The 25,167-nt window shown below is 46.7% G+C and overlaps 1 protein-coding gene across 5 annotated transcripts in view; it reads right to left on the reverse strand.

Annotated features, from left to right (window-relative positions):
- LOC134932978 (oocyte-specific histone RNA stem-loop-binding protein 2-like) overlaps positions 1-25,167 on the reverse strand; it is a 260,183-nt gene that overhangs the window by 220,702 nt on the left and 14,314 nt on the right. For 4 of the 5 annotated variants that reach the window (XM_063927875.1, XM_063927879.1, XM_063927874.1 and 1 more), the window contains exon 2: positions 970-1,059. The exons of the other annotated variant lie outside the window; for it this stretch is intronic. In XM_063927875.1, the coding sequence (XP_063783945.1) occupies positions 970-1,059 (90 nt within the window). The remainder of the gene's footprint in view (positions 1-969; positions 1,060-25,167) is intronic. 5 annotated transcript variants of the gene reach the window in all.

Raw genomic sequence — 25,167 nt, forward strand, 5'->3', positions numbered from 1 at the left:
CACATTAATGTCCTTATAAACAATGCGCCTTACACATTATGACAACCTTTATTAATGTCCCTTACACATATGGCGCACATTATTAATGCCCTTATACACATGACACACATAGTGCCCCTACACATTTGCTGCACATTATTAGTGCCCCTATACACATACAGTAGTACCCTGTTACACATATGCCGCACATTATTAATGCCCTTATACACATAATGACACACATAGTGCCCCTTACACATATGTTGCACATTATTAAATCGTTTTTACATGACACAATGCTCCTTACACATATTCCGAACACTACTGCACAACCAACCCACTCACATGCACACAGCACTCTCTTCCACTAACACTGTGACCTCTGTCTCTGCTTGGATACAGATGTGTCCTCACAAATCTTGCATCAATGCTAACGTTGGGCACCTTTTTTTTTATGAAAATGCATCTTATTTGCATTGCTATGTGGCTAGGATGCACAAGCAGCTTCTGCCGATTACAATGATATGCAGCATGCCTATATACTGTGTGAGACTGTGGCTGTATCTGCATATGAAATGCTACATACAGAATATAGGCATGCCGCATATCATTTTAATCAGCAGAAGCTGCTGATGCCCCTAGGCATATCAAATGCCCTAGGCAATTGCCTAGTTTGCGTATGGCCGGCTCTGCTTGCATTCAACATATGCCACATGTCCATCCAATCCGGAGTCGGCACAACCGACGAGGACACACCATTAATTTGCTCCACCCCCTCCTTGGAGAAGCCTTCCGCCTCAGACATGTTGACACACACGTACCGACACCCCCCACACACAGGGATTAACCTATAAGGGGACAAAACCCCAACCAGGCCCTTAGGAGAGACAGAGAGATAGAGTATGCCAGCACACACCAGTGCTTAAAAACACTGGAAAAAATATGACCAGATAGCGCTTTTTCATATATAATATACCAATTCCCACTCACTGCGTCGCTAATGTGCCCCCTCCTCTTTTTTCCAGCCTGTGAAGTTCAGCAGGGGAGAGACCAGGGAGCCAGCGTTCATACATGCAGCTTCTGTGGAGAAAATGGCGCTGGTTAGTGCTGAGGATAAAGCCCCGCTCACCCGACGGCGGGCTTCGGTCCCAGTGACTTTTCTATTAAAATGGCGGGGGATCTTAGATTTACTGCCTCCGCAGCCTAATCTATCTGAATTTGCCCAAAAGTGAGGAATATTGCTGCCCAGGGCACTTCCCCCCCTGCGCCCTTCAGTGCTGCTCTGTGTGTGTGACTGGGAGCAATGGCGCGCAGCTTACCGCATGAAGATCTGATGTCTTCTGCTGCCTAAGATGTCTTCTGCCTTCTCATACTCACGCTGCTTCTATCTTCGGCATCTGTGAGGACGACGGTGGCGCGGCTCCGGGACGAACCCCAGGTGAGACCCGTGTTCCGACTCCCTCTGGAGCTAATGGTGTCCAGTAGCCTTAGAAGCAGTGCCCAGCTTGACAAGCCAGCCCTGCTTCTCTCTCCTCAGTCCCACGATGCAGGGAGCCTGTTGCCAACAGGACTCCCTGAAAATAAAAAACCTAACAAAATTCTTTTTCAACAGAAAACTCTGGAGAGCTCTCTGCAGTGCACCCATTCTCCTCTGGGCACAAGATCTAACTGAGGTCTGGAGGACGGGCATAGAGGGAGGAGCCAGTGCACACCCATAGTAAAAGTTCTTTTTAGGTGCCCTATCTCCTGCGGAGCCCGTCTATACCCCATGGTCCTTATGGAGTCCCCAGCATCCTCTAGGACACAAGAGAAATATATATTACAATTTATCTATCTCGGTACGGGTCACCCTCCAGGCATGGTGGGAGCTTTCTAGCTTGACCAGTATTGGAACTTCTAGATTTAATCTTGTATCATTTAGCACTTTCAAAAACACTGCTCATTTTATTTATAGAATGTGTATATTTTACACATTTCTGCCTCTTATTGGTATAGAGGGGACGGATTTGGCAAATTGTTGTGGTGTTCTGTGGAGAATTTGCCTTGCATCTTAAATCTCGAAGGTTCACAAAAGACGCTGAATTAAAAAAAAAAAAAAAAAAAAAAACCACCACCACACACACAACCTACAAAACATTGTGACCATTAGACTGTCTCCGAGATTTATAGCTTCTTGCGTCTTTGAACTGCTGTTCACGAACCCAAATCTTTTGCTCCTTTGATATGACCAGAGGACTTTAGCGTTACGCAATCTTATTTTTTCTTCAAGTAAAACGGCTATTCAAATGAAAAACTAGCCAAGTTATATTTAGAATGGGAATCCGCTAGACAGAACCATAAGTCTCTTCTAGTACTACGAGTGATGTCATAAACCTTACTGAATCAGCAAGGTGTACAAAGAAACTTAACACAGCAAGTACAACACGCTTTATAGGAATCCCATAATTACAGGCACTGTTCATTCCCTTATAACGAGTGCTCTGGCTAAGGAGGCCATGACCAGATTGCAACAAGGTTCCAGAAGAAATATGCTGTGTGAAAGATCTTTATTATCCTGTACATGAGATCACAAAGAGGACCCCATTTTTTGAGTGTAATTTAAGTCCGAACAGACACTAGCTGTTGCAGCATTAACTTTATGAACCAAACTGCATTGCTATATTTGTTTATCAATAAGTGGATGCATGTGTTCTAGACTAAATATTAGAAGAGTGAGGTTTCACCTAAGTCCATTGTGCACCTGATGCGCAGGGAAAATTATGTTGTCACAACTTTGTTCCTAAAGGGTCTTTGGTGCCGACATGGATGTTTCCTCAATCATCCCCGGGGACTTCAATGTAAGTTTAAGCAATATAGTCACCCTTATCCAGACCAGACTTCCCAGGTGTTTCTTCAATTTCCACAGATTAATTACTGGAGGAGATTCCAAATGCGCTTCAAAAATTCCATTCTGAATGAGAAACAGCTATCTTCTATAAAGCATGGTCGTCAAGAATCCTGCTTAAAAAGATATCCTCTCTGGTAAAGCAATTAGTTCTTCAAACTGTTCTGAATTGGACTTTACCATTAGTCTGATAACTGCACTTAAAATTACAAAAAAAACACCTTAAAAATTCATTAGAAAGTATCACCACAGGCTGCACAAAACGAGATTTATGGTAAGAACTTACCGTTGTTAAAGCTTTCTGCGAGGTACCCTGGGCTCCACAAGGAACAACATCGGGGTGTAGAGTAGGATCTTGATCCGAGGCACCAATAGGCTCAAAGCTTTAGACTGTTCCTAAGATGCACAGCGCTGCCTCCTCTATAACCCCACCTCCATGCCAGTGAGCTCAGTTTAGTTAACCAGCCCAATGCAGTAGCAGGTACCAGAGACGACTACCGCTCGTATCCAATTACACCACACACACTCACCGCAGGAGAGGGCGTCAGCGGCGATACCAATACCAACCCAAAAAAACTAAGTGCGTCAGGGTGGGCGCCTTGTGGAGCCCTGTGTACCTTGCAGAAAGATTTAACAACGGTAAGTTCTTACCATAAATCTCGTTTTCTGCTGCGGGGTACACTGGGCTCCACAATGAATAACATCGGGAATGTCCTAAAGCAGTTCCTTATGGGAGGGGACGCACTGTAGTGGGCACAAGAACCGGAGTCCAAAGGAAGCATCCTGGGAAGCGGCAGTATCAAAGGCATAGAACCTAATAAACGTGTTACCCAAGAACCACGTATCCGCCTTGCACAATTGTTCACGGGTCGCACCACGGTGGGCCGCCCAAGAAGGTCCAACCGACTGAGTAGAATGGGCTTTGATGGTAGCAGGAACCGGACGGACGACCGGCCTGTACATAAGCATGTGCAATCACCATTCTAATCCATCTGGCCAATGTCTGCTTAGAAGCAGGCCAGCCACGTTTGTGAAAACCAAACACCACAAAAAGAGAAAATCGGATTTCCTAACGGAGGAAGTTCTCTTCACATAGATACGGAGAGCCCGTACCACATCCAAATATAGCTCTTTGGAAGACAACTCATGAGAATTAAAGGTCGGAACCACAATCTCCTGGTTAAAAGGTGGAAAGACGACACCACCTTGGGTAAATAACCTGAGCGTGTCCGAAGAACCACCCCGTCACGGTTAAAAATCCAATAGGGGGACTTATAGGATAAGGCACCCAAGTCAGAGACCCTTCTAGCTGAAGCAATAGCCAGCAAAAACACCTTAAGGGAAAGCCACTTAAGGTCAGCAGAGGTAAGAGGCTCAGAGACTCTTGTAAGGCCTCCAAAACCACCGACAGATCCCAAGGGGCCACAGATGGCACATAAGGAGGCCGAATCCTCAGCACACCCTGAGTGAATGTATGATCATCAAGTAGGGTAGCGATCTTTCTCTGAAACCAAACCGACAAGGCCGAGATGTGAACCTTGAGGGAGGCCAGACGCAGGCCTAAACCCAGGCCTTGTTGTAGAAAGGCCAATAATTTGTCCGTACTAAACTTGAAAACGTCATGATTGTGAGATGCACACCAAGTAAAGTAAGCATTCCAGACCCTATGGTATATCCGAGCAGAAGCCGGCTTACGGGCCTTCAACATAGTTTGAACGTCCGCCTCAGAAAAACCCTTGGCCCTCAGGGCGGAAGCTTCAAGAGCCATGCTGTCAAAGCCAGACGGGCCAAATCCTGGTAAACACAAGGGCCCTGAACAAGGAGGTCTGGTCGTTGTGGAAGTAGAAGGGAACGATCCACGAGAGGCCCTGTAGATCGGAGAACAAGTGCCGCCTGGGCCACGCTAAAGCGACTAGAAGTAGGTTTCCTCCGTCTTGCTTGAACTTCCGTATTACTCTGGGCAGGAGGGACACCGGAGGGAACACATACGGCAGCCGAAAGTTCCACAGGATTGATAGAGCACCCACGAACGCTGCTCGAGGTACTCTTGTCCGTGCTCTGAAGACCGGAACCTTGTGATTGTGTCGAGACGCCATCAGGTCCACATCTGGGAGACCCCACTTGTCCACGAGAAGTTGAAACACCTCTGCATGTAGGTTCCACTCTCCGGCCTGCACGTCCTGACGACTGAGATAGTCCACCACCCAGTTCAGAACGCCCGGAATGAACACTGCTGATATGGCCGGCAGATGGTGTTCTGCCCACTGAAGAATCCTTGATACTACTCCCTCTCCCTCCCATCGAGATGACACAGGAGAAGTTCTGGGGAACTCGCCAGGATCAACAAATCTTATAGGTATGGTAGTATCCTGAGCCCTTGACGGCGTAGCTTGGCCGTCATGACCGCCATAACCTTGAAGACCCGAAGCCGTTGTCAAACCAAAAGGTAACACCCGAAATTGGTAATGGAGGTTGCCCTCTGCAAACCGCAGGTACTGCTGATGAGATACCGCAATAGGAATATGTAGGTAGGCATCCTCTATGTCCAGGGAGACCATATAGTCCCCAGGCTCCATGGCCAGAATAGAGCGCAGCGTTTCCATACGGAACTTAGAAATTCGCACATGCTTGTTCAAGGACTTCAGATTGAGAATGGGCCGCGAGGACCCGTTCGGTTTCGGGACTAGAAACAGTGGTGAATAGAACCCCATGCCCCTCTGATTCAGAGGCACCTGTACCACCACTCCTGTGGACAGGAGGGAATGTACCACAGAGCGCAACGTGTTTGCTTTTGCCGGATCCAGAGGCACATCTGTTAGGCAAAATCGATGAGGGGGGCGATTCTTGAAGGGTATGGCGTAACCTCGAGCAACGACTTCCCTCACCCAGGTATCCGAAGTAGTCTTCAACCATTCCTGGGTAAAACCTAGAAGTCGGCGCCCCACCCTGGGATCCCCCAGAGGGAGGCCCACCCCGTCATGCGGTCGACTTATCAGTTTTTGAAGCTGGCTGACAGGCGGCCCAAGCATGCTTCGGTGTGGGCTTGGCAGGTCTGGAAGTACGGGCTTGCTTTGGGTACGCCTGACGTTTTGCTTTACCTGGAGTACGAAAGGGCTGAGGGAAAGTACTTTTAGCCTTCTGTGCTGAAGGAGCCGTATTAGGTAGGCAAGCTGTTTTAGCAGTAGCCAGATCAGCCACAATCTTATTGAGGTCTTCTCCAAAGAGAATGTCTCCCTTGAAAGGTAGTACCTCCAGGGTCTTTCTGGAATCCAAATCAACAGACCAGGATCTCAACCAAAGGATACGTCTGGCCAAAACGGACACAGTGGCAGCCTTGGCCGCGAGCACCCCGGCATCGGAGGCCGCCTCAAGGTACAGAGAAGCCGTGGCAATACATGAGACATTGTCGAGCATGCTCAGATGCATCAGAAGGCAGTTCCGCCTAGAGTTCCTGAGCCCATGCTTCAACAGCCCAAGTCACTGCAATAGTTGGCCTCTGTACAGCCCCAGAAAGGGTATAAATCGCTTTTAAACAGCCCTCCACCCGACGATCCGTCAGTTCCTTCAGAAAGGTGATGGTAGTTACTGGCAGGGCAGAGGAAACAACCATACGCGCCACATGAGAATCTACAGGTGGAGGGGTTTCACAATTTTTATACACCTCCGCAGAGAGAGGATAGTGAGCCAACAGTCTCTTATTCGGTGTAAACTTCGTCCCCGGATTTTCCCAGGATTCCTGACGTATGTGAATCAGGTGTTTAGAGTAGTTTAGAACCTGCTTAACCACCTTCTTATGCTTAAACATATCAGGTTCTTGGAGACAGTCTCAGGCTCAGAATCATCAGCCACCTGAAGAATGAGCCTTATCGCCTCAATCAAATCAGAGGCATCCACAGATGATTTCCCCTCCCCATCTGAAACATCAGCTGTCAGTGTCTGAGGGGTCAGTATAAGCAATGTCTTCAATTGGAGGACGTGTCAGTTAAGGCCGTGAATCGGGAGGAGGTAATGGCCCTTTTAGAAGACAACTTAATCTTATGCGGGCGAGAGGGACCCTTAGATTTGAACATGGATTGGTTCAAATGCTGTAACCGAGTGGAAAGCTGATCCGCCCATGGCGGGTTCACAGTGGGGACCATAATCTGTGGTAGCAGCACAGGTGGTCCCACATGGGGCTGTTTAACAATGTGGAAAATGTAGCCCAAGGTGGTTCTTGTGATGCCCCGAGTGCTACCGACCCACTGGGGGGCAAGGAAGCCCCTGAACCTGAACTCTCAGCTGCTAAATTGTCCTCCATTCCGTCAGTGGCCTCACTACCACGTAGTGTGGGAGATGCCCCAACGTCGTTGCCACGTGTAGCAGACATAATGCGCACAGTAATGGGCAACCCGGTACAATTTTTTTTTTTTGTAGCAGCACTATACCTAAGAAGAACTCTGAGAAACAGCCGAAGCTGGCACAGACAGAGGGTTCAATAGGAATAGAACATATGGTGACTATAACTCACAAGTAACAAATACTCCAGTAGCATATCTTGTGAAACAATCCTATATCAGAAAACCTGAAACACTTGGCCCCCACAGGTATAGAATATAGGAATAGCACGCCGAGTGAAATACCCTGTAATAAGGCAACCACACAGCAGCTACATGCACACACACGTATATAGTCAAACGTACCATGCAGAAATTATGTACCATAACCTGCACTGGACTAGCAATACAAAGTAATACTCAGTATGGCTATATGTGATAACAATAGATATAACAAACGCAGTAGGCACTGGATGTATATCACAGGGTGTTTGTACCACACAACCCTGACAGTATGCACTCTTAACTAGCACAGTCGCAGTGACAGGTAGAATACTCAAGTGTCCTGTAGGAAGCACATCACTGGCAGTCAAGCGGTTCCACAGAGGAGGATTTGTCCCAGCAATCCCTGGAACAGCAAGGCTCTGTTTGTAATGGCTGCTGACCGGGAGTGAGGGAGAAGGAAGCAGCTCCAGGGTGGGAACATTGCAGAAATAGCGCCCTGGGGCCGGGGCCTCAGGTCCAGCCTGCTCCCCCTGCTGGCATCCCCACCGGGCAGTAAAGAAAGCGGGGAAGTAATGGTACAATGTCCCCCCTGACCTGTGCCCATACAGAATCACCCTGGTGGCTAGTGGAACATCAGCCCAATAATCTGTGTCCATGCCAGCGCGCGGCCCGCCTCCTACAGCCGTGCGGGATCGTGGTGCAAAGTGTGGCACAGAAGTCCCTTACCTCCCCCTTGTCAGCGGCCCCGTGATCCGGGAGACGGCGGCGTGTGTGTGACTCATGGGCAGAGAGAGGAAGAAGCCGGCGCCTCCGCTGTAGTGACCCGGCAACCGCGGCGCGGGAGTATACAGCACCGCTGGGGGTGATGGAGCTGCAGCAGAGACATCTATCAGACACAGCCTGCTGCTCTTCTTTTCTTTAAAGTTAAAGCTAAGAATAGGCTGCCTGAAGCAGTCTCCTGTTAAGAGACCTGCTACTGCAGGCACCAACTACAAACTGAGCTCACTCACATGGAGGCGGGGTTATAGAGGAGGCGGCACTGTGCATCTTCGGAACAGTCTAAAGCATGGGTCTTCAACCTGTGGCCCTCCAGCTGCTGTGAAACTACACATCCCAGCATGCCCTGCCACAGTTTTGCTATTAATGTATGCTAAAACTGAGGCAGGGCATGCTGGGATGTGTAGTTCCACAGCAGCTGGAGGGCCACAGGTTGAAGACCCATGGTCTAAAGCTTTGAGCCTGTTGGTGCCTCGGATGAAGATCCTACTCTATACCCAGATGTTATTCCTTGTGGAGCCCAGTGTACCCCGCAGCAGAAACTAAGTTATTTGACTTACTATCTGTTCATAAAAACACTAAGATCGTTTAGGAAGTAGGAAGTATTCTCTGTACTAGTAGTGTACCACAAGGGGGGGGGGGGGAAGCCCTCATGAATACCCCAAACTTGGAGGCTTACTGCAAATGGGTGTCTTTCAGCTGTTTGGGGTTCAAGCTTAATCTTGCTTCAGGATAACCTTTACTACACGAGTATGTTCAAGTTTGTTACAGAAAGCATACCTCCCAACATGACCCATTCCAGGAGGGACACAATGCTCTCTACCAGAACTTCCCTCTTAATTTAGGATTGCAATCACCTGTATTGAAATACCTCTTATCAATTAAATAGTTCAACACAGGTGACGCCAATCATATATTAAGAAGGAAGTCCAGGCAGAGAGCATTTTGTCCCTCCTGGAATGGGTCATGTTGGGAGGTGTGCAGAAAGGGATGCCCAGAGATGTTCCAAACTGTATGCACAGAGGATTTTTCAACCAGATCTATTTTCAGATGTAGAAGACTGGTGTTCTCCAGCCAGCCAGGCTTAACACTCTCCACAGCTTGCATGCAGCATCACACAGAACAGCACTGAGACTAAAGAGAAGGCTGTATTACAGTAGGAAATACAAACATATCCTAGATAAAATAAAATAAAAAAATGTAAAAAAAAAAAAAATTACGAGGAGTGTGCAATAAGTTTCCGGAAGTGCAGTGCATAGGTAGACAATCTGATTGTGAACTGTAAACTCTGATTAAAGTTATGAAATGTCAAGGCACAGAACCTTATATAAAGCAGCACTGCACACAGAAGAAGTCTGCATGTTCACTTCCTCCACAAACTTGTTATGGAGCTCAGAAACCACTGGAGAGCCATGACCATCTACAACTATGGGAGTGGTCCGCAACAGCATTTTGACTGACTGCGAGCTGCTTTTAGGGAGGAAGCACGGTGTGAGTGATTTGCAGAATTCTGGCACAGGAGACAGTTCCTGGAAGAGGAGTAGCGCTGCAGTGCCCCGACATCACCAAGGAAAAACATTACTGCTGGGACATAGTTGAGGTAGATGCCAGGTTGACCATGGCACAGTTAGAGGAGGTGTGTGGGGGGGGGGGGGGAATTGGCATCTCATTGTTATCCGTCCACTTAACACTCCACAAAAAGCTTTGCTCATGCCAAGTTATGCATGCTGGGTGCCCCATCAGCTGAAGAGCCAGAAGAGGCTCGGGGGACTTGGTGCCGCAACATGCTGGCCAAGTTTGAGGGCAGTTGCTCAAATTCTGTCTTGTAGATCAGGGGCAATGAAACTTGGATCTACAGTCAGCCAAACAGTTAACCCCATTTAGTGGGGGGCGCACCACCACAGAAATTCCAACACGAGCTCAGTATGGCCAAGCAGATGATGGCTGTTTTTATGGTCAAGACTGGTCATGTAGCTAACGTACCACTCATGCAGCAGCAATCTAATCACTGGGTACTGGTATGCCAATCAAATGCCTGCCGCAAGCCATTTCCAGGTACCGTCCAAGAACTTGCGCTTGTAGTGCAGTTCTCCTTAACAATGGACCTGCCCACAGGTCCAGGAAAGTTGTGAATTTTCTAGCCCATGAACGCATCCAGGAGCTTGGTCACCAACCATACAGTTCAGACCTGGACCCCTGCGACTTCTTTATGTACTCATAAATCAAGGGCAAGATGCGTTGGATTCATTTTGAGTCACCCGAAGTTGCAATGGACACCTTCACCCAGCATGTAGAAAACATACCTGCTTCAGACTGGGTCAAGTGGCTTGAGTGCATGCAACTTTGCATAGACTCCTCTGGCAAATACTTTGGGGGATAAAAAAAAAAAAATAATAAAAACAAAATGCAATGTGCACGTTGTCTGTAAATTTATAAAAAAAATTTTTTACATCTGTAAACTTACTGCACTCCCCTTGTACAGCAGTAGATTACAAGCTGCATTATATACCATCCAGGTGGCGAGCTTTTATTTAATTAAACATAGAAAGAAAACTATTCATTGTTTCGACCACCATGTACTATTGCAGGATTATTTCAAGCATTTATAATAAGAATTTACTTACCGATAATTCTATTTCTCGGAGTCCGTAGTGGATGCTGGGGTTCCTGAAAGGACCATGGGGAATAGCGGCTCCGCAGGAGACAGGGCACAAAAAGTAAAGCTTTAGGATCAGGTGGTGTGCACTGGCTCCTCCCCCTATGACCCTCCTCCAAGCCGCAGTTAGGATACTGTGCCCGGACGAGCGTACACAATAAGGAAGGATTTATGAATCCCGGGTAAGACTCATACCAGCCACACCAATCACACTGTACAACCTGTGATCTGAACCCAGTTAACAGTATGATAACAGCGGAGCCTCTGAAAGATGGCTCACAACAATAATAACCCGATTTTTGTAACTATGTACAAGTATTGCAGATAATCCGCACTTGGGATGGGCGCCCAGCATCCACTACGGACTCCGAGAAATAGAATTATCGGTAAGTAAATTCTTATTTTCTCTATCGTCCTAGTGGATGCTGGGGTTCCTGAAAGGACCATGGGGATTATACCAAAGCTCCCAAACGGGCGGGAGAGTGCGGATGACTCTGCAGCACCGAATGAGAGAACTCCAGGTCCTCCTTAGCCAGGTTATCAAATTTGTAGGATTTTACAAACGTGTTTGCCCCTGACTACATAGCCGCTCGGCAAAGTTGTAAAGCCGAGACCCCTCGGGCAGCCGCCCAAGATGAGCCCACCTTCCTTGTGGAATGGGCATTTACATATTTTGGCTGTGGCAGGCCTGCCACAGAATGTGCAAGCTGAATTGTATTACACATCCAACTAGCAAAAGTCTGCTTAGAAGCAAGAGCACCCAGTTTGTTGGGTGCATACAGGATAACAGCAAGTCAGTTTTCCTGACTCCAGCCGTCCTGGAACCTATATTTTCAGGGCCCTGACCACATCTAGCAACTTGGAGTCCTCCAAGTCCCTAGTAGGCGCAAGACACCACAATAAGCTGGTTCAGGTGAAACACTGACACCACCTTAGGGAGAGAACTGGGGACGAGTCCGCAGCTCTGCCCTGTCCGAATGGACAAACAGATATGGGCTTTTTTGAGAAAAAAAACCACCAATTTGACACTCGCCTGGTCCAGGCCAGGTCCAAGAGCATGTTCACTTTTCATGTGAGATGCTTCAAATCCACAGATTTGACTGGTTTTAAACCAATGTGTTTTGAGGAATCCCAGAACTACGTTGAGATCCCACAGTGCCACTGGAGGCACAAAAGGGGGTTGTATATGCAATACTCCCTTGACAAACTTCTGGACTTCAGGAACTGAAGCCAATTCTTTCTGGAAGAAAAATCGACAGGGCCGAAATTTGAACCTTAATGGACCCCAATTTGAGGCCCATAGACACTCCTGTTTGCAGGAAATGCAGGAATCGACCGAGTTGAAATTTCTTCGTGGGGCCTTCCTGGCCTCACACCACGCAACATATTTTCGCCACATGTGGTGATAATGTTGTGCGGTCACCTCCTTTCTGGCTTTGACCAGGGTAGGAATGACCTCTTCCTGAATGCCTTTTCCCTTAGGATCCGGCGTTCCACCGCCATGCCGTCAAACGCAGCTGCGGTAAGTCTTGGAACAGACATGGTACTTGCTGAAACAAGTCCCTTCTTAGCGGCAGAAGCCATAAGTCCTCTGTGAGCATCTCTTGAAGTTCCGGGTACCAAGTCCTTCTTGGCCAATCCGGAGCCATGAGTATAGTTCTTACTCCTCTACGTCTTATAATTCTCAGTACCTTAGGTATGAAAAGCAGAGGATGGAACACATACACCGACTGGTACACCCACGGTGTTACCAGAACGTCCACAGCTATTGCCTGAGGGTCTCTTAACCTGGCGCAATACCTGTCCCGTTTTTTGTTCAGACGGGACGCCATCATGTCCACCTTTGGTAATTCCCAACGGTTTACAATCATGTGGAAAACTTCCTCATGAAGTTCCCACTCTGCCGGGTGGAGGTCGTGCCTACTGAGGAAGTCTGCTTCCCAGTTTCCATTCCCGGAATGAAACACTGCTGACAGTGCTATCACATGATTTTCCGCCCAGCGAAAAGTCCTTGCAGTTTTTGCCACTGCCCTCCTGCTTCTTGTGCCGCCCTGTCTATTTACGTGGGCGACTGCCGTGATGTTTTATCCCACTGGATCAATACCGGCTGACCTTGAAGCAGAGGTCTTGCTAAGCTTAGAGCATTATAAATTTACCCTTAGCTATATTTATGTGGAGAAAAGTCTCCAGACTTGATCACACTCCCTGGAAATTTTTTCCTTGTGTGACTGCTCCCCAGCCTCTCGGGCTGGCCTCCGTGGTCACCAACATCCAAAACTGAATGCCGAATCTGCGGCCCTCTAGAAGATGAGCACTCTGTAACCACCACAGGAGAGACACCCTTGTCCTTGGATATAGGGTTATCCGCTGATGCATCTGAAGATGCGATCCGGACCATTTGTCCAGCATATCCCACTGAAAAGTTCTTGCATGAAATCTGCCGACTGGAATTGCTTCGAAGGAAGTCACCATTTTTTTACCATGGCCCTTGTGCAATGATGCACTGATTTTAGGAGGTTCCTGACTAGCTCGGATAACTCCCTGGCTTTCTCTTCCGGGAGAAACACCTTTTTCTGGACTGTGTCCAGAATCATCCCTAAGCACAGGAGACTTGTTGTCGGGATCATGCTACTCCGACCTCCAACTGTTCCCTGGACTTTGCCCTTATCAGGAGATCGTCCAAGTAAGGGGTAATTAAGATGCCTTTTCTTCGAAGAACCATCATTTCGGCCATTACCTTGGTAAAGACCCGGGGTGCCGTGGACAATCCAAACGGCAGCGTCTGAAACTGATAGTGACAGTTCTGTACCACGAACCTGAGGTACCCTTAGTGATAAGGGCAAATTTGGGACATGGAGGTAAGCATCCCTGATGTCTCGGGACACCATATAGTCCCCTTCTTCCCGGTTCGTTATCACTGCTCTGAGTGACTCCATCTTGACTTGAACCTTTGTAAGTGTTCAAATTTTTTTAGATTTAGAATAGGTCTCACCTAGCCTTCTGGCTTCAGTACCACAATATAGTGTGGAATAATACCCCTTTTCTTGTTGTAGGAGGGGTAATTTAATTATCACCTGCTGGGAATACAGCTCGTGAATTGTTTCCCATACTGCCTCCTTGTCGGAGGGAGACCTTGGTAAAGCAGACTTCAGGAGCCTGCGCAGGGGAAACGTCTCGACATTCCAATCTGTACCCCTGGGATACTACTTGTAGGATCCAGGGGTCCTGTACGGTCTCAGCGTCATGCTGAGAGCTTGTCAGAAGCGGTGGAACGCTTCTGTTCCTGGGAATGGGCTGCCTGCTGCAGTCTTCTTCCCTTTCCTCTATCCCTGGGCAGATATGACTCTTATAGGGACGAAAGGACTGAAGCTGAAAAGACGGTGTCTTTTTCTGCAGAGATGTGACTTAGGGTAAAAAACGGTGGATTTTCCAGCAGTTGTCGTGGCCACCAGGTCCGATGGACCGACCCCAAATAACTCCTCTTCCTTTATACGGCAATACACCTTTGTGCCGTTTGGAATCTGCATCACCTGACCACTGTCGTGTCCATAAACATCTTCTGGCAGATATGGACATCGCACTTACTCTTGATGCCAGAGTGCAAATATCCCTCTGTGCATCTCGCATATATAGAAATGCATCCTTTAAATGCTCTATAGTCAATAAAATACTGTCCCTGTCAAGGGTATCAATATTTTTAGTCAGGGAATCCGACCAAGCCACCCCAGCTCTGCACATCCAGGCTGAGGCGATCGCTGGTCGCAGTATAACACCAGTATGTGTGTATATACTTTTTATGATATTTTCCAGCCTCCTGTCAGCTGGCTCCTTGAGGACGGCCCTATCTATAGACGGTACCGCCACTTGTTCTGATAAGCGTGTGAGCGCCTTATCCACCCTAAGGGGTGTTTCCCAACGCGCCCTAACTTCTGGCGGGAAAGGGTATACCGCCCATATTTTCTATCGGGGGGAACCCACGCATTATCACACACTTCATTTAATTTATCTGATTCAGGAAAAACTACGGTAGTTTTTTTCACATCCCACATAATACCCTCTTTTGTGGTACTTGTAGTATCAGAAATATGTAACACCTCCTTCATTGCCCTTAACGTGTGGCCCTAATAAGGAATACGTTTGTTTATTCACCGTCGACACTGGATTCAGTGTCCCTGTCTGTGTCTGTGTCGACCGACTAAAGTAAACGGGCGTTTTAAAACCCCTGACGGTGTTTTTGAGACGTCTGGACCGGTACTAATTGTTTGTCGGCCGTCTCATGTCGTCAACCGACCTTGCCGCGTGTTGACATTATCACGTAATTCCCTAAATAAGCCATCCATTCCGGTGTCGACTCCCTAGAGAGTGACATCACCATTACAGGCAATTGCTCCGCCTCCTCACCAACATCGTCCTCATACATGTCGACACACACGTACCAACACACAGCACACACACAGGGAATGCTCTGATAGAGGACAGGACCTACTAGCCCTTTGGAGAGACAGAGGGAGAGTTTGCCAGCACACACCAAAAACGCTATAATTATATAGGGACAACCTTATATAAGTGTTTTCCCTTATAGCATCTTTTTTATATATTTCTAACGCCAAATTAGTGCCCCCCCTCTCTGTTTTAACCCTGTTTCTGTAGTGCAGTGCAGGGGAGAGCCTGGGAGCCTTCCCTCCAGCCTTTCTGTGAGGGAAAATGGCGCTGTGTGCTGAGGAGATAGGCCCCGCCCCTTTTTCGGCGGCCTCGTCTCCCGCTCTTAACGGATTCTGGCAGGGGTTAAATATCTCCATATAGCCCCCGGAGGCTATATGTGAGGTATTTTTAGCCAAAAATAGGTTTTCATTGCCTCCCAGGGCGCCCCCCTTCCAGCGCCCTGCACCCTCAGTGACTGCCGTGTGAAGTGTGCTGAGAGGAAATGGCGCACAGCTGCAGTGCTGTGCGCTACCTTAAGAAGACTGAGGAGTCTTCATGCCGCCGATTCTGGACCTTCTTCTTGTTTCAGCATCTGCAAGGGGGCCGGCGGCGAGGCTCCGGTGACCATCCAGGCTGCACCTGTGATCGTCCCTCTGGAGCTAATGTCCAGTAGCCAAAGAAGCCAATCCATCCTGCACGCAGGTGAGTTCACTTCTTCTCCCCTAAGTCCCTCGTTGCAGTGATCCTGTTGCCAGCAGGACTCACTGTAAAATAAAAAACCTAAGCTAAACTTTTCTAAGCAGCTCTTTAGGAGAGCCACCTAGATTGCACCCTTCTCGGCCGGGCACAAAAATCTAACTGAGGCTTGGAGGAGGGTCATAGGGGGAGGAGCCAGTGCACACCACCTGATCCTAAAGCTTTACTTTTTGTGCCCTGTCTCCTGCGGAGCCGCTATTCCCCATGGTCCTTTCAGGAACCCCAGCATCCACTAGGACGATAGAGAAAATAAATATTAACTATGCTTCATTGAGTTTTTTTTTACCTGAACCATCTATATGTTAATGTTTGATAACATCCCATACATTATAGTTGCCATGGAGTCTTAAGAAATAAACGTCAAACTGACTACAGGTTGAGTATCCCTTATCCAAAATGCTTGGGACCAGAAGTATTTTGGATATTGGATTTTTCCGTATTTTGGAATAATTGCATACCATAATGAGATATCATGGTGATGGGTCCTAAGTCTAAGCACAGAATGTATTTATGTTACATTTACACCTTATACACACAGCCTGAAGTCAATTTTAGCCAATATTTTTTATAAATTTGTGCATTAAACAAAGTGTGTCTACATTCACACAATTAATTTATGTTTCACATACACCTTATACACACAGCCTGAAGGTCATTTAATACAATATTTTTAATAACTTTGTGTATTAAACAAAGTTTGTGCACATTGTGTCATCAAAAAACAAAGGTTTCACTATCACTCAATAAAGTCCGTATTTCGGAATATTCCGTATTTCGGAATATTTGGATATGGGATACTCAACCTGTATTACATTTTTTGGAAGACTTTCATGGCAGTCTATACTTCTCTTCCATATTTCTGATAAAATGTTTCTCAATTGCAGCTGGAAAAGACTCAGACCAGGATTAGAAGGAAGCACTACATACCTTCAAGGGCTGTCAGCTTTCCAGTCATGAACCAGCTGAGCAAGTATAAACCCATGCTTCAGGACTGCCATTAAATTCAATTAAATTGACAGGTTTTTTTGTAGTTATGGCTTATGTTAGGGATACATTGGGGACAATCTTTATTACATGTTGAATGTATGAAGGTTTATTACATCACATCACATGAAGGTTGTCTGGAAAGCATGCACCAAAAGGAAGTAAAAAAGAAAACTATTTCTGTCTGAAAAATGCAAAGTTTAAAACCTGTTGCAAGATTAAAATGGCCGTGTGCCCAGCTTCTCTACCACAATCAGCCACCGTTGGACTAGAGCATGAAGTGCCCACCGTGGTAATGCCGTGGTTTATGCCTATGCTTAGGCTTCCAGTGGTCTAGGAGGGGGGAGACTGATATTTTATAGTGGTGCTTTGTGAACCCTTCAGAATATTCTATATTTCTGCAGAAATTATACCTAAATCTACCTCAGATTTTTACACAAGTCCTAAAAGTAGATAGAGAACCAAATTAAACAAATGAGAAAAAAAAAAATTAAACATGCTCATTTTTTTAATGGAGGAAAATGATCCAATCACATATCTGCGAGTGCCAAAATCATGTGAACCTTTAAGCTTAGCAGATATTTTGAAGGTGTAATTAGAGTCAGATATTGTCAATCTATGGGATGAAAATCAGATTTAAGTGGACCACAATAAAATTAAAACACAAAACAAAAACAGATCTATCAAAGTCTGTTGTTCACAAAACATTTGCGGCAGTGTATCATGCCATGATCAAAGTAGATTTCTGAGGACATCAGAAGAGTTTTTAATGCTCATCAGGCTGGAAAAGTTTTTAAACCAAACAGTCAGATTGTGTACAACTGGAGGAAATTCCAGACCATTATTACCCTCCCCAGGAGTGGTCGACCATCAAAGATCACAGCAAGAGCAAGGCATCTAATACACTGCTCAAAAAAAATAAAGGGAACACTTAAACAACACAATGTAACTCCAAGTCAATCACACTTCTGCGAAATCAAACTGTCCACTTAGGAAGCAACACTGATTGACAATCAATTTCACATGCTGTTGTGCAAATGGAATAGACAACAGGTGGAAATTATAGGCAATTAGCAAGACACCCCCAATAAAGGAGTTGTTCTGCAGGTGGTGACCACAGACCACTTCTCAGCTCCTATGCTTTCTGGCTGATGTTTTGGTCACTTTTGAAAGCTGGCGGTACTGTCACTCTAGTGGTAGCATGAGACGGAGTCTACAACCCACACAAGTGGCTCAGGTAGTGCAGCTCATCCAGGATGGCACATCAATGCGAGCTGTGGCAAGAAGGTTTGCTGTGTCTGTCAGCGTAGTGTCCAGAGCATGGAGGCGCTACCAGGAGACAGGCCAGTACATCGGGAGACGTGGAGGAGGCCGTAGGAGGGCAACAACCCAGCAGCAGTACCGCTACCTCCGCCTTTGTGCAAGGAGGAACAGGAGGAGCACTGCCAGAGCCCTGCAAAATGACCTCCAGTAAGCCACACATGTGCCTACTCAAACGATCAGAAACAGACTCCATAAAGGGTGGTATGAGGGCCCGACGTCCACAGGTGGGGTTGTGCTTACAGCCCAACACCGTGCAGGACGTTTGGCATTTGCCAGAGAATACCAAGATTAGCAAATTTGCCACTGACGCCCTGTGCTCTTCATAGATGAAAGCAGGTTCTCACTGAGCACATGTGACAGATGTGACAGAGTCTGGAGACGCCAAGGAGAATGTTCTGCTGCCTGCAACATCCTCCAGCATGACCGGTTTGGCAGTGGGTCAGTAATGGTGTGGGGTGGCATTTCTTTGGGGGGGGCGCACGGCCCTCCATGTGCTCACCAGAGGTAGCCTGACTGCCATTAGGTACCGAGATGAGATCCTCAGACCCCTTGTGAAACCATATGCTGGTGCGGTTGGCCCTGGGTTCCTCCTAAGGCAAGACAATGCTAGACCTCATGTGGCTGGAGTGTGTCAGCAGTTCCTGCAAGACGAAGGCATTGATGCTATGGACTGGCCCGCCCGTTCCCCAGACCTGAATCCAATTGAGCACATCATGTCTCGTTCCATCCACCAACGCCACATTGTACCACAGACTGTCCAGGAGTTGGCGGATGCTTTAGTCCAGGTCTGGGAGGAGATCCCTCAGGAGACCATCCGCCACCTCATCAGGAGCATGCCCAGGCATTGTAGGGAGGTCATACAGGCACGTGGAGGTAACACACACTACTGAGCCTCATTTTGATTTGTTTTAAGGACATTACATCAAAGTTGGATCAGCCTATAGTGTGTGTTTTTCCACTTTAATTGAGTGCGACTCCAAATCCAGACCTCCATGGGTTAATAAATTTGATTTCCATTGATAATTTTTGTGTGATTTTGTTGCCAGCACATTCCACTATGTAAAGAACAAAGTATTTAATAAGAATATTTCATTCATTCAGATCTAGGATGTGTTATTTCAGTGTTCCCTTTATTTTTTTGAGCAGTGAAGTTTGCAAGTTCACAAAGGAACCCAAAGTAATTTCTAAGCAACTGAAGGCTTTTCTTAAATTAGCTAATGTATCCACCGTCAGGAGGACACTGAACAATGGTGTGCATGGCAGGATTGCAAGGAGAAAACCGCTGCTCTCCAAAAAGAACATTGCTGCCTGTCTGCAGTTTGCTAAAGATCACCAGGACAAGTCCAAAGGCTACTGGAACATAGGAGTCCAAAACAAAGATTTTGCATTAAATGAGAAGCATTCTTTTGGAGAAAGAAGAACATTGCATAAAAACCTCATACCATCTGTGAAACACGGATTGGTATCATGGTTTGGGCCTGTTTTTTTTTTTTTTTTTCATCTGTCCCAGGATAACACGTTATCACTCATGGGACAACGAATTCTGAATTTTGCCATAATATTCAGAAGGTTAAGGGCTGTCCATGAGCTGCATCTGAAGAGAATGTGGGTCATGCAGCAAGACAACGACCAAAAGCACATAAGTCATTCGACCAAAGACTGGTTATAGAAAAAATTTAAAGTTTTGGAATGGCCAAGCCAATATCCTGACCTTAATCCAATCGAAATGTTGTGGAAGGACCTGAAGCGAGCAGTTCATGGGAGGAAACCCACCAACATACCAGGGATGAAGCGGTTTTGTACAGAGGAATGGGGCAAAATTCCTCCAAGCTGATGCTCAAGACTAACGAATTACCGGAAACGTTTACATGCTATTATTGCTGCACAAGGGGATCATACCAGATACTGATAGCAAAGGTTCTCAATCTTTTGCCACTCACAGATATGCGATATTGGATCATCAAAATGAGTATGTCTTTTTTTTTTTTTGACTCATTTGTTTGAATTGGTACTCAATCTACTTTTAGGACTGGTGTGAAAAGTTGAGATAGCTTTGGGCCACATTTCAGCAGAAATATGTATGTACACAATTTATTTTTAAATATTGCATGCATGATAATGTACAGGAGTGCACTGTAGAAAATACGCCATTGGCCTAGGATAATGTAAAATATGTAATGCGTAATGTAAGAGCACATTTTAAAACATGTTCCCTAAAGGAGAAGGTGGGCCCTCATGCAGTGGTGTCCATCTGGGGTTTCCACTGTACCCCTGTGGGCCAGTCCGACCCTGCGATCACCTTATATTTCCACTGGTCTGCAAAACGCTTTTCTGTACTGTTCCTGTTAAGCCTTTACTTCACTGCACTTTGCCTGTGTAACATGTAGCTTGTTTCTGCAAATGCCACTATCAGAGATCAGTATGAATGACCGCAGGACAGGATGCCAGCGGTCAAAATCCTGATGCCGAAGGGTGAAATCCCGACTGGGGCAAGGCAAGCTTGCTCCCCCCCAACTACCCTACCCACTAACCCCTTCCCTTAGTGCCTAAACCATTCGGCTTCAGAACTAGAAACAGCGTTGAATAGTATCCCATGCCTCTCTGAGACAGAGGCACTGGCACTATCACTCCTGTATCCAGGAGGGATTGGACAACCAAATGAAGAGTTTGTGCTTTTAACAGATCCAAAGGAATAACCATGGAGCAAAACTGGCGAGGGGGGACATCTCTTAAAAGAGATTGCGTACCCGTGAGAGACCACTTCCTGCACCCAGGCGTCCGCAGTGGTCTTTAACCATACCTGGGCGAACCCCGGGGTCCCCTAGGGGGAGGCCCACCCAGTCATGCAGCAGGCTTGTCCGGTTTGGAAGAAGGCTGACGGGCATTTAGGAATGGGCTTATAGGACTTGGAAGTGCGAGCCTGTCTCGGGTACATCGGACCCTTTGCTTTACCTGGAGGTCGAAAGGAATGAAAAGTAGTACTCTTAACCTTTGGAACCGAAGGATTAGTACTTGGGAGAAACGTAGTCTTGGCTGACACCAAGTCGGTCACAATTTTGTTCAGATCTTCTCCAAACAGTATATCTCCCTTAAAAGGGAGTACCTCCAAGGTCTTCTTAGAGTCCTGGTACACCGATCAGGACCGTAACCACAGAATCCGGCGAGCCAGGATAGACATAGTAGATGCTTTGCCCGCCATCAGAGGCCGCCTCCTGAATATAGTGGGAGGCTGTGGTAATATAGGACAGATATGGTCTGGCAGTGTCAGAAAAATTCTGAGGTAGTTCTTCCTCAATTGCTTGAACCCATGCTTCAATGCATTTTGCAGCCCAAGAGGCTGCCATAGTGGGTCTATGTACAGCACCTGTAAGAGTGTAAAAAGACTTCAAGCAACCCTCCACACACTTATCCGTCGGTTCCTTCAAAGAGGTGACCGTGGTGACAGGCAGAGTAGAGGACACCACAAGACGGACTACATGCGAGTCCACAGGTGGTGGAGTTTCCCCACTTGTTACTCAACTCCGCAGAGATAAGATAATGAGCTAGCATCTTTGTAGACAGGGAAAATGTATTTCCTGGAGAAGACCAGGATTCCTGACGTATGTCAATTAAATGGTCAGAATAATTTAGTAACATTCTGACGTTTGAACTTATCAGGTTTCTTAGACGTATCAGGAGGGACAATCTCATCATCAATCTGAAGAATCAGCTTGATAGCCTCCACAAGGTCAGGAACATCAACCTGTGTTATAAAATCTTCATCAGAAGCAGCTGTATCAACATCTGATGTATCAGTATATTCCCCAACCGAATCGGAAGAATCATCCAAAATATTAGTGGATTGTGAGGAAGAAACGGCCCGCTTAGATGACCTTTTGGTCCCAGAAGGGCAAGGGTTAGGTTTTTGTTTAACCAAGGACTGATTTAATTGCTGTAACTGGGTTGACAGTGTCCGCCCATGGTGGATTAACTACAGGGACAATATGTGGCTGTAATTGCACAGGAGGTCCCACAAGGGGGCATAAATCTTGTTACAAGCATAGTCAGCATATTTGAAAATGCAGCCCAAGGTGGATCTGCCAAAGGTGCTGCGGGCTGACTAGGGGGTGCAGAACACCCAGTACCTGAACCCTCAGCAGAAAGAATTTCCTCAGGTAAATCCGTGGCGCCAGCAGATTTCCAGCCCTATATAGCAGACATTGGGAATGTAGCCTTAGGGCGTATCAGTACAATATAGCCAGACAAACAATACCTGACAAAAAACCCCTAAGATATGTGACCGCAATTGCAGAGCACAAACAGAGGATTTAAGTGGTATGAGGTGACTGAAACAGTGAAATATACAAAAAAAAAAAAAAAAAAAAAAAATGTATATCCTGTGGAACACTATATGGCATTCCAAAAACTTTTTTGAATCACGGCGTACTAGAATATCAGAATTTTTTTTTACGGCACCCCTAGTCCAAAAATTTCTTATTGAGAAATTTAGAAAGAAATATGATTTTAAATACCTACCGGTAAATCCTTCTCTTACTCCATAGAGGATGCTTCAAGAACCATGGGGTATAGACGGGATCCGCAGGAGACATGGGCACTTTAAGACTTTAAAAGGAGTGTGAACTGGCTCCTCCCTCTATGCCCCTCCTCCAGACTCCAGTTATAGGAACTGTGCCCAGGGAGACGGACATTGAGTAAAAAGGATTTATTTAATTTTTTAAAACTAAGGTGAGATACATACCAGCTCACACCTCAAACACGCCATACAACATGGCATTCAACAACAACGTATGCAACGGCATGACGAACATCAGCCACAGACTGACTGAACTCAACCTGAGTGTGACCATAACCAAAACTGCAGATACAGCCTGCACTGGGACGGGTGCCCAGCATCCTCTACGGACTAAGAAAAGGGATTTACCGGTAAATATTAAAATCCTATTTTCTCATACGTCCTAAAGGATGCTGGGGATGCTTCAAGAACCATGGGATTTATACCAAAGCTCTAGAATGGGCGGGAGAGTGCGGATGACTCTGCAGCACCGATTGACCAAACAAGAAGTCCTCCTCAGCCAGGGTACCAAACTTGTAAAACTTCGCAAAAAAAAAAAAAAAAAGTGTTTGATCCCGACCAAGTAGCAGCTCGGCAAAGCTGTAATGCAGAGACCCCTCGGGCAGCCGCCCAGGATGAGCCCACCTTTCTGGTAGAATGGGCCTTCACCGATTTAGGTAACGGCAAACCTGCCATAGAGCCTGCTGAATCGTATTACAGATTCAGCGTGCAATAGCCTGCTTGGAAGCAGGAGCCCCAATCTTGTTGGGAGCCCATAGGACAAACAGAGCCTCTGTTTTCCTAATTTGAGCCGTTCTGGCGACATAGATTTTCAAAGCTCTGACCACATCGAGAGACTTCGATTCCGCCAAGGCGTCAGTAGCCACTGGCACCACAATAGGCTGGTTTACGTGAAACGATGAAACCACTTTTGGCAGAAATTGCTGACGAGTTCTCAACTCCGCTCTATCAGCATGGAAGATTAAATAGGGGCTTTTGTGAGACAGAGCCGCCAGTTCAGATACCCGCCTTGCGGATGCCAAGGCCAACATTTATTTATTTTTATTAACAGTTTCTTATATAGCGCAGCATATTCTGTTGCGCTTTACAATTAGAACAGTAATAGAACAAAACTGGGTAAAAACAGACAGAGGTAGGAAGGCCCTGCTTGCAAGCTTACAATCTATAGGATGACTACTTTCCAAGTAAGGAATTTTAACTCAACCTTACGTAAAGGTTCAAACCAATGAGATTGCAGGAACTGCAACACCACATTAACATCCCATGGTGCCACTGGAGGAACAAAGGGAGGTTGGATGTGCAGTACGACTTTCACGAAAGTCTGAACTTCTGGAAGGGAGGCCTATTCTTTCTGAAAGAAAAATGGAGAAGGCTGAAATTTGTATTTCAATGGAGCCTAACTTTAGGCCCGCATCCACACCTGCTTGCAAAAAAATGGAGCATACGCCCCAGCTGAAAATCCTCCGTAGGAGCCTTCTTGGATTCACACCAAGATAATAAGAATTTACTTACCGATAATTCTATTTCTCGTAGTCCGTAGTGGATGCTGGGAACTCCGTAAGGACCATGGGGAATAGCGGCTCCGCAGGAGACTGGGCACAAAAGTAAAAGCTTTAGGACTACCTGGTGTACACTGGCTCCTCCCCCTATGACCCTCCTCCAAGCCTCAGTTAGGATACTGTGCCCGGACGAGCGTACATAATAAGGAAGGATTTTGAATCCCGGGTAAGACTCATACCAGCCACACCAATCACACCGTACAACCTGTGATCTGAACCCAGTTAACAGCATGATAACAGAGGAGCCTCTGAAAAGATGGCTCACAACAATAATAACCCGATTTTTGTAACAATAACTATGTACAAGTATTGCAGACAATCCGCACTTGGGATGGGCGCCCAGCATCCACTACGGACTACGAGAAATAGAATTATCGGTAAGTAAATTCTTATTTTCTCCGACGTCCTAGTGGATGCTGGGAACTCCGTAAGGACCATGGGGATTATACCAAAGCTCCCAAACGGGCGGGAGAGTGCGGATGACTCTGCAGCACCGAATGAGAGAACTCCAGGTCCTCCTCAGCCAGGGTATCAAATTTGTAGAATTTAGCAAACGTGTTTGCCCCTGACCAAGTAGCTGCTCGGCAAAGTTGTAAAGCCGAGACCCCTCGGGCAGCCGCCCAAGATGAGCCCACCTTCCTTGTGGAATGGGCTTTTACAGATTTTGGCTGTGGCAGGCCTGCCACAGAATGTGCAAGCTGAATTGTACTACAAAT

Source organism: Pseudophryne corroboree, chromosome 6 (genome assembly GCF_028390025.1).
Source record: "Pseudophryne corroboree isolate aPseCor3 chromosome 6, aPseCor3.hap2, whole genome shotgun sequence".
NCBI lineage: Eukaryota > Metazoa > Chordata > Amphibia > Anura > Myobatrachidae > Pseudophryne > Pseudophryne corroboree.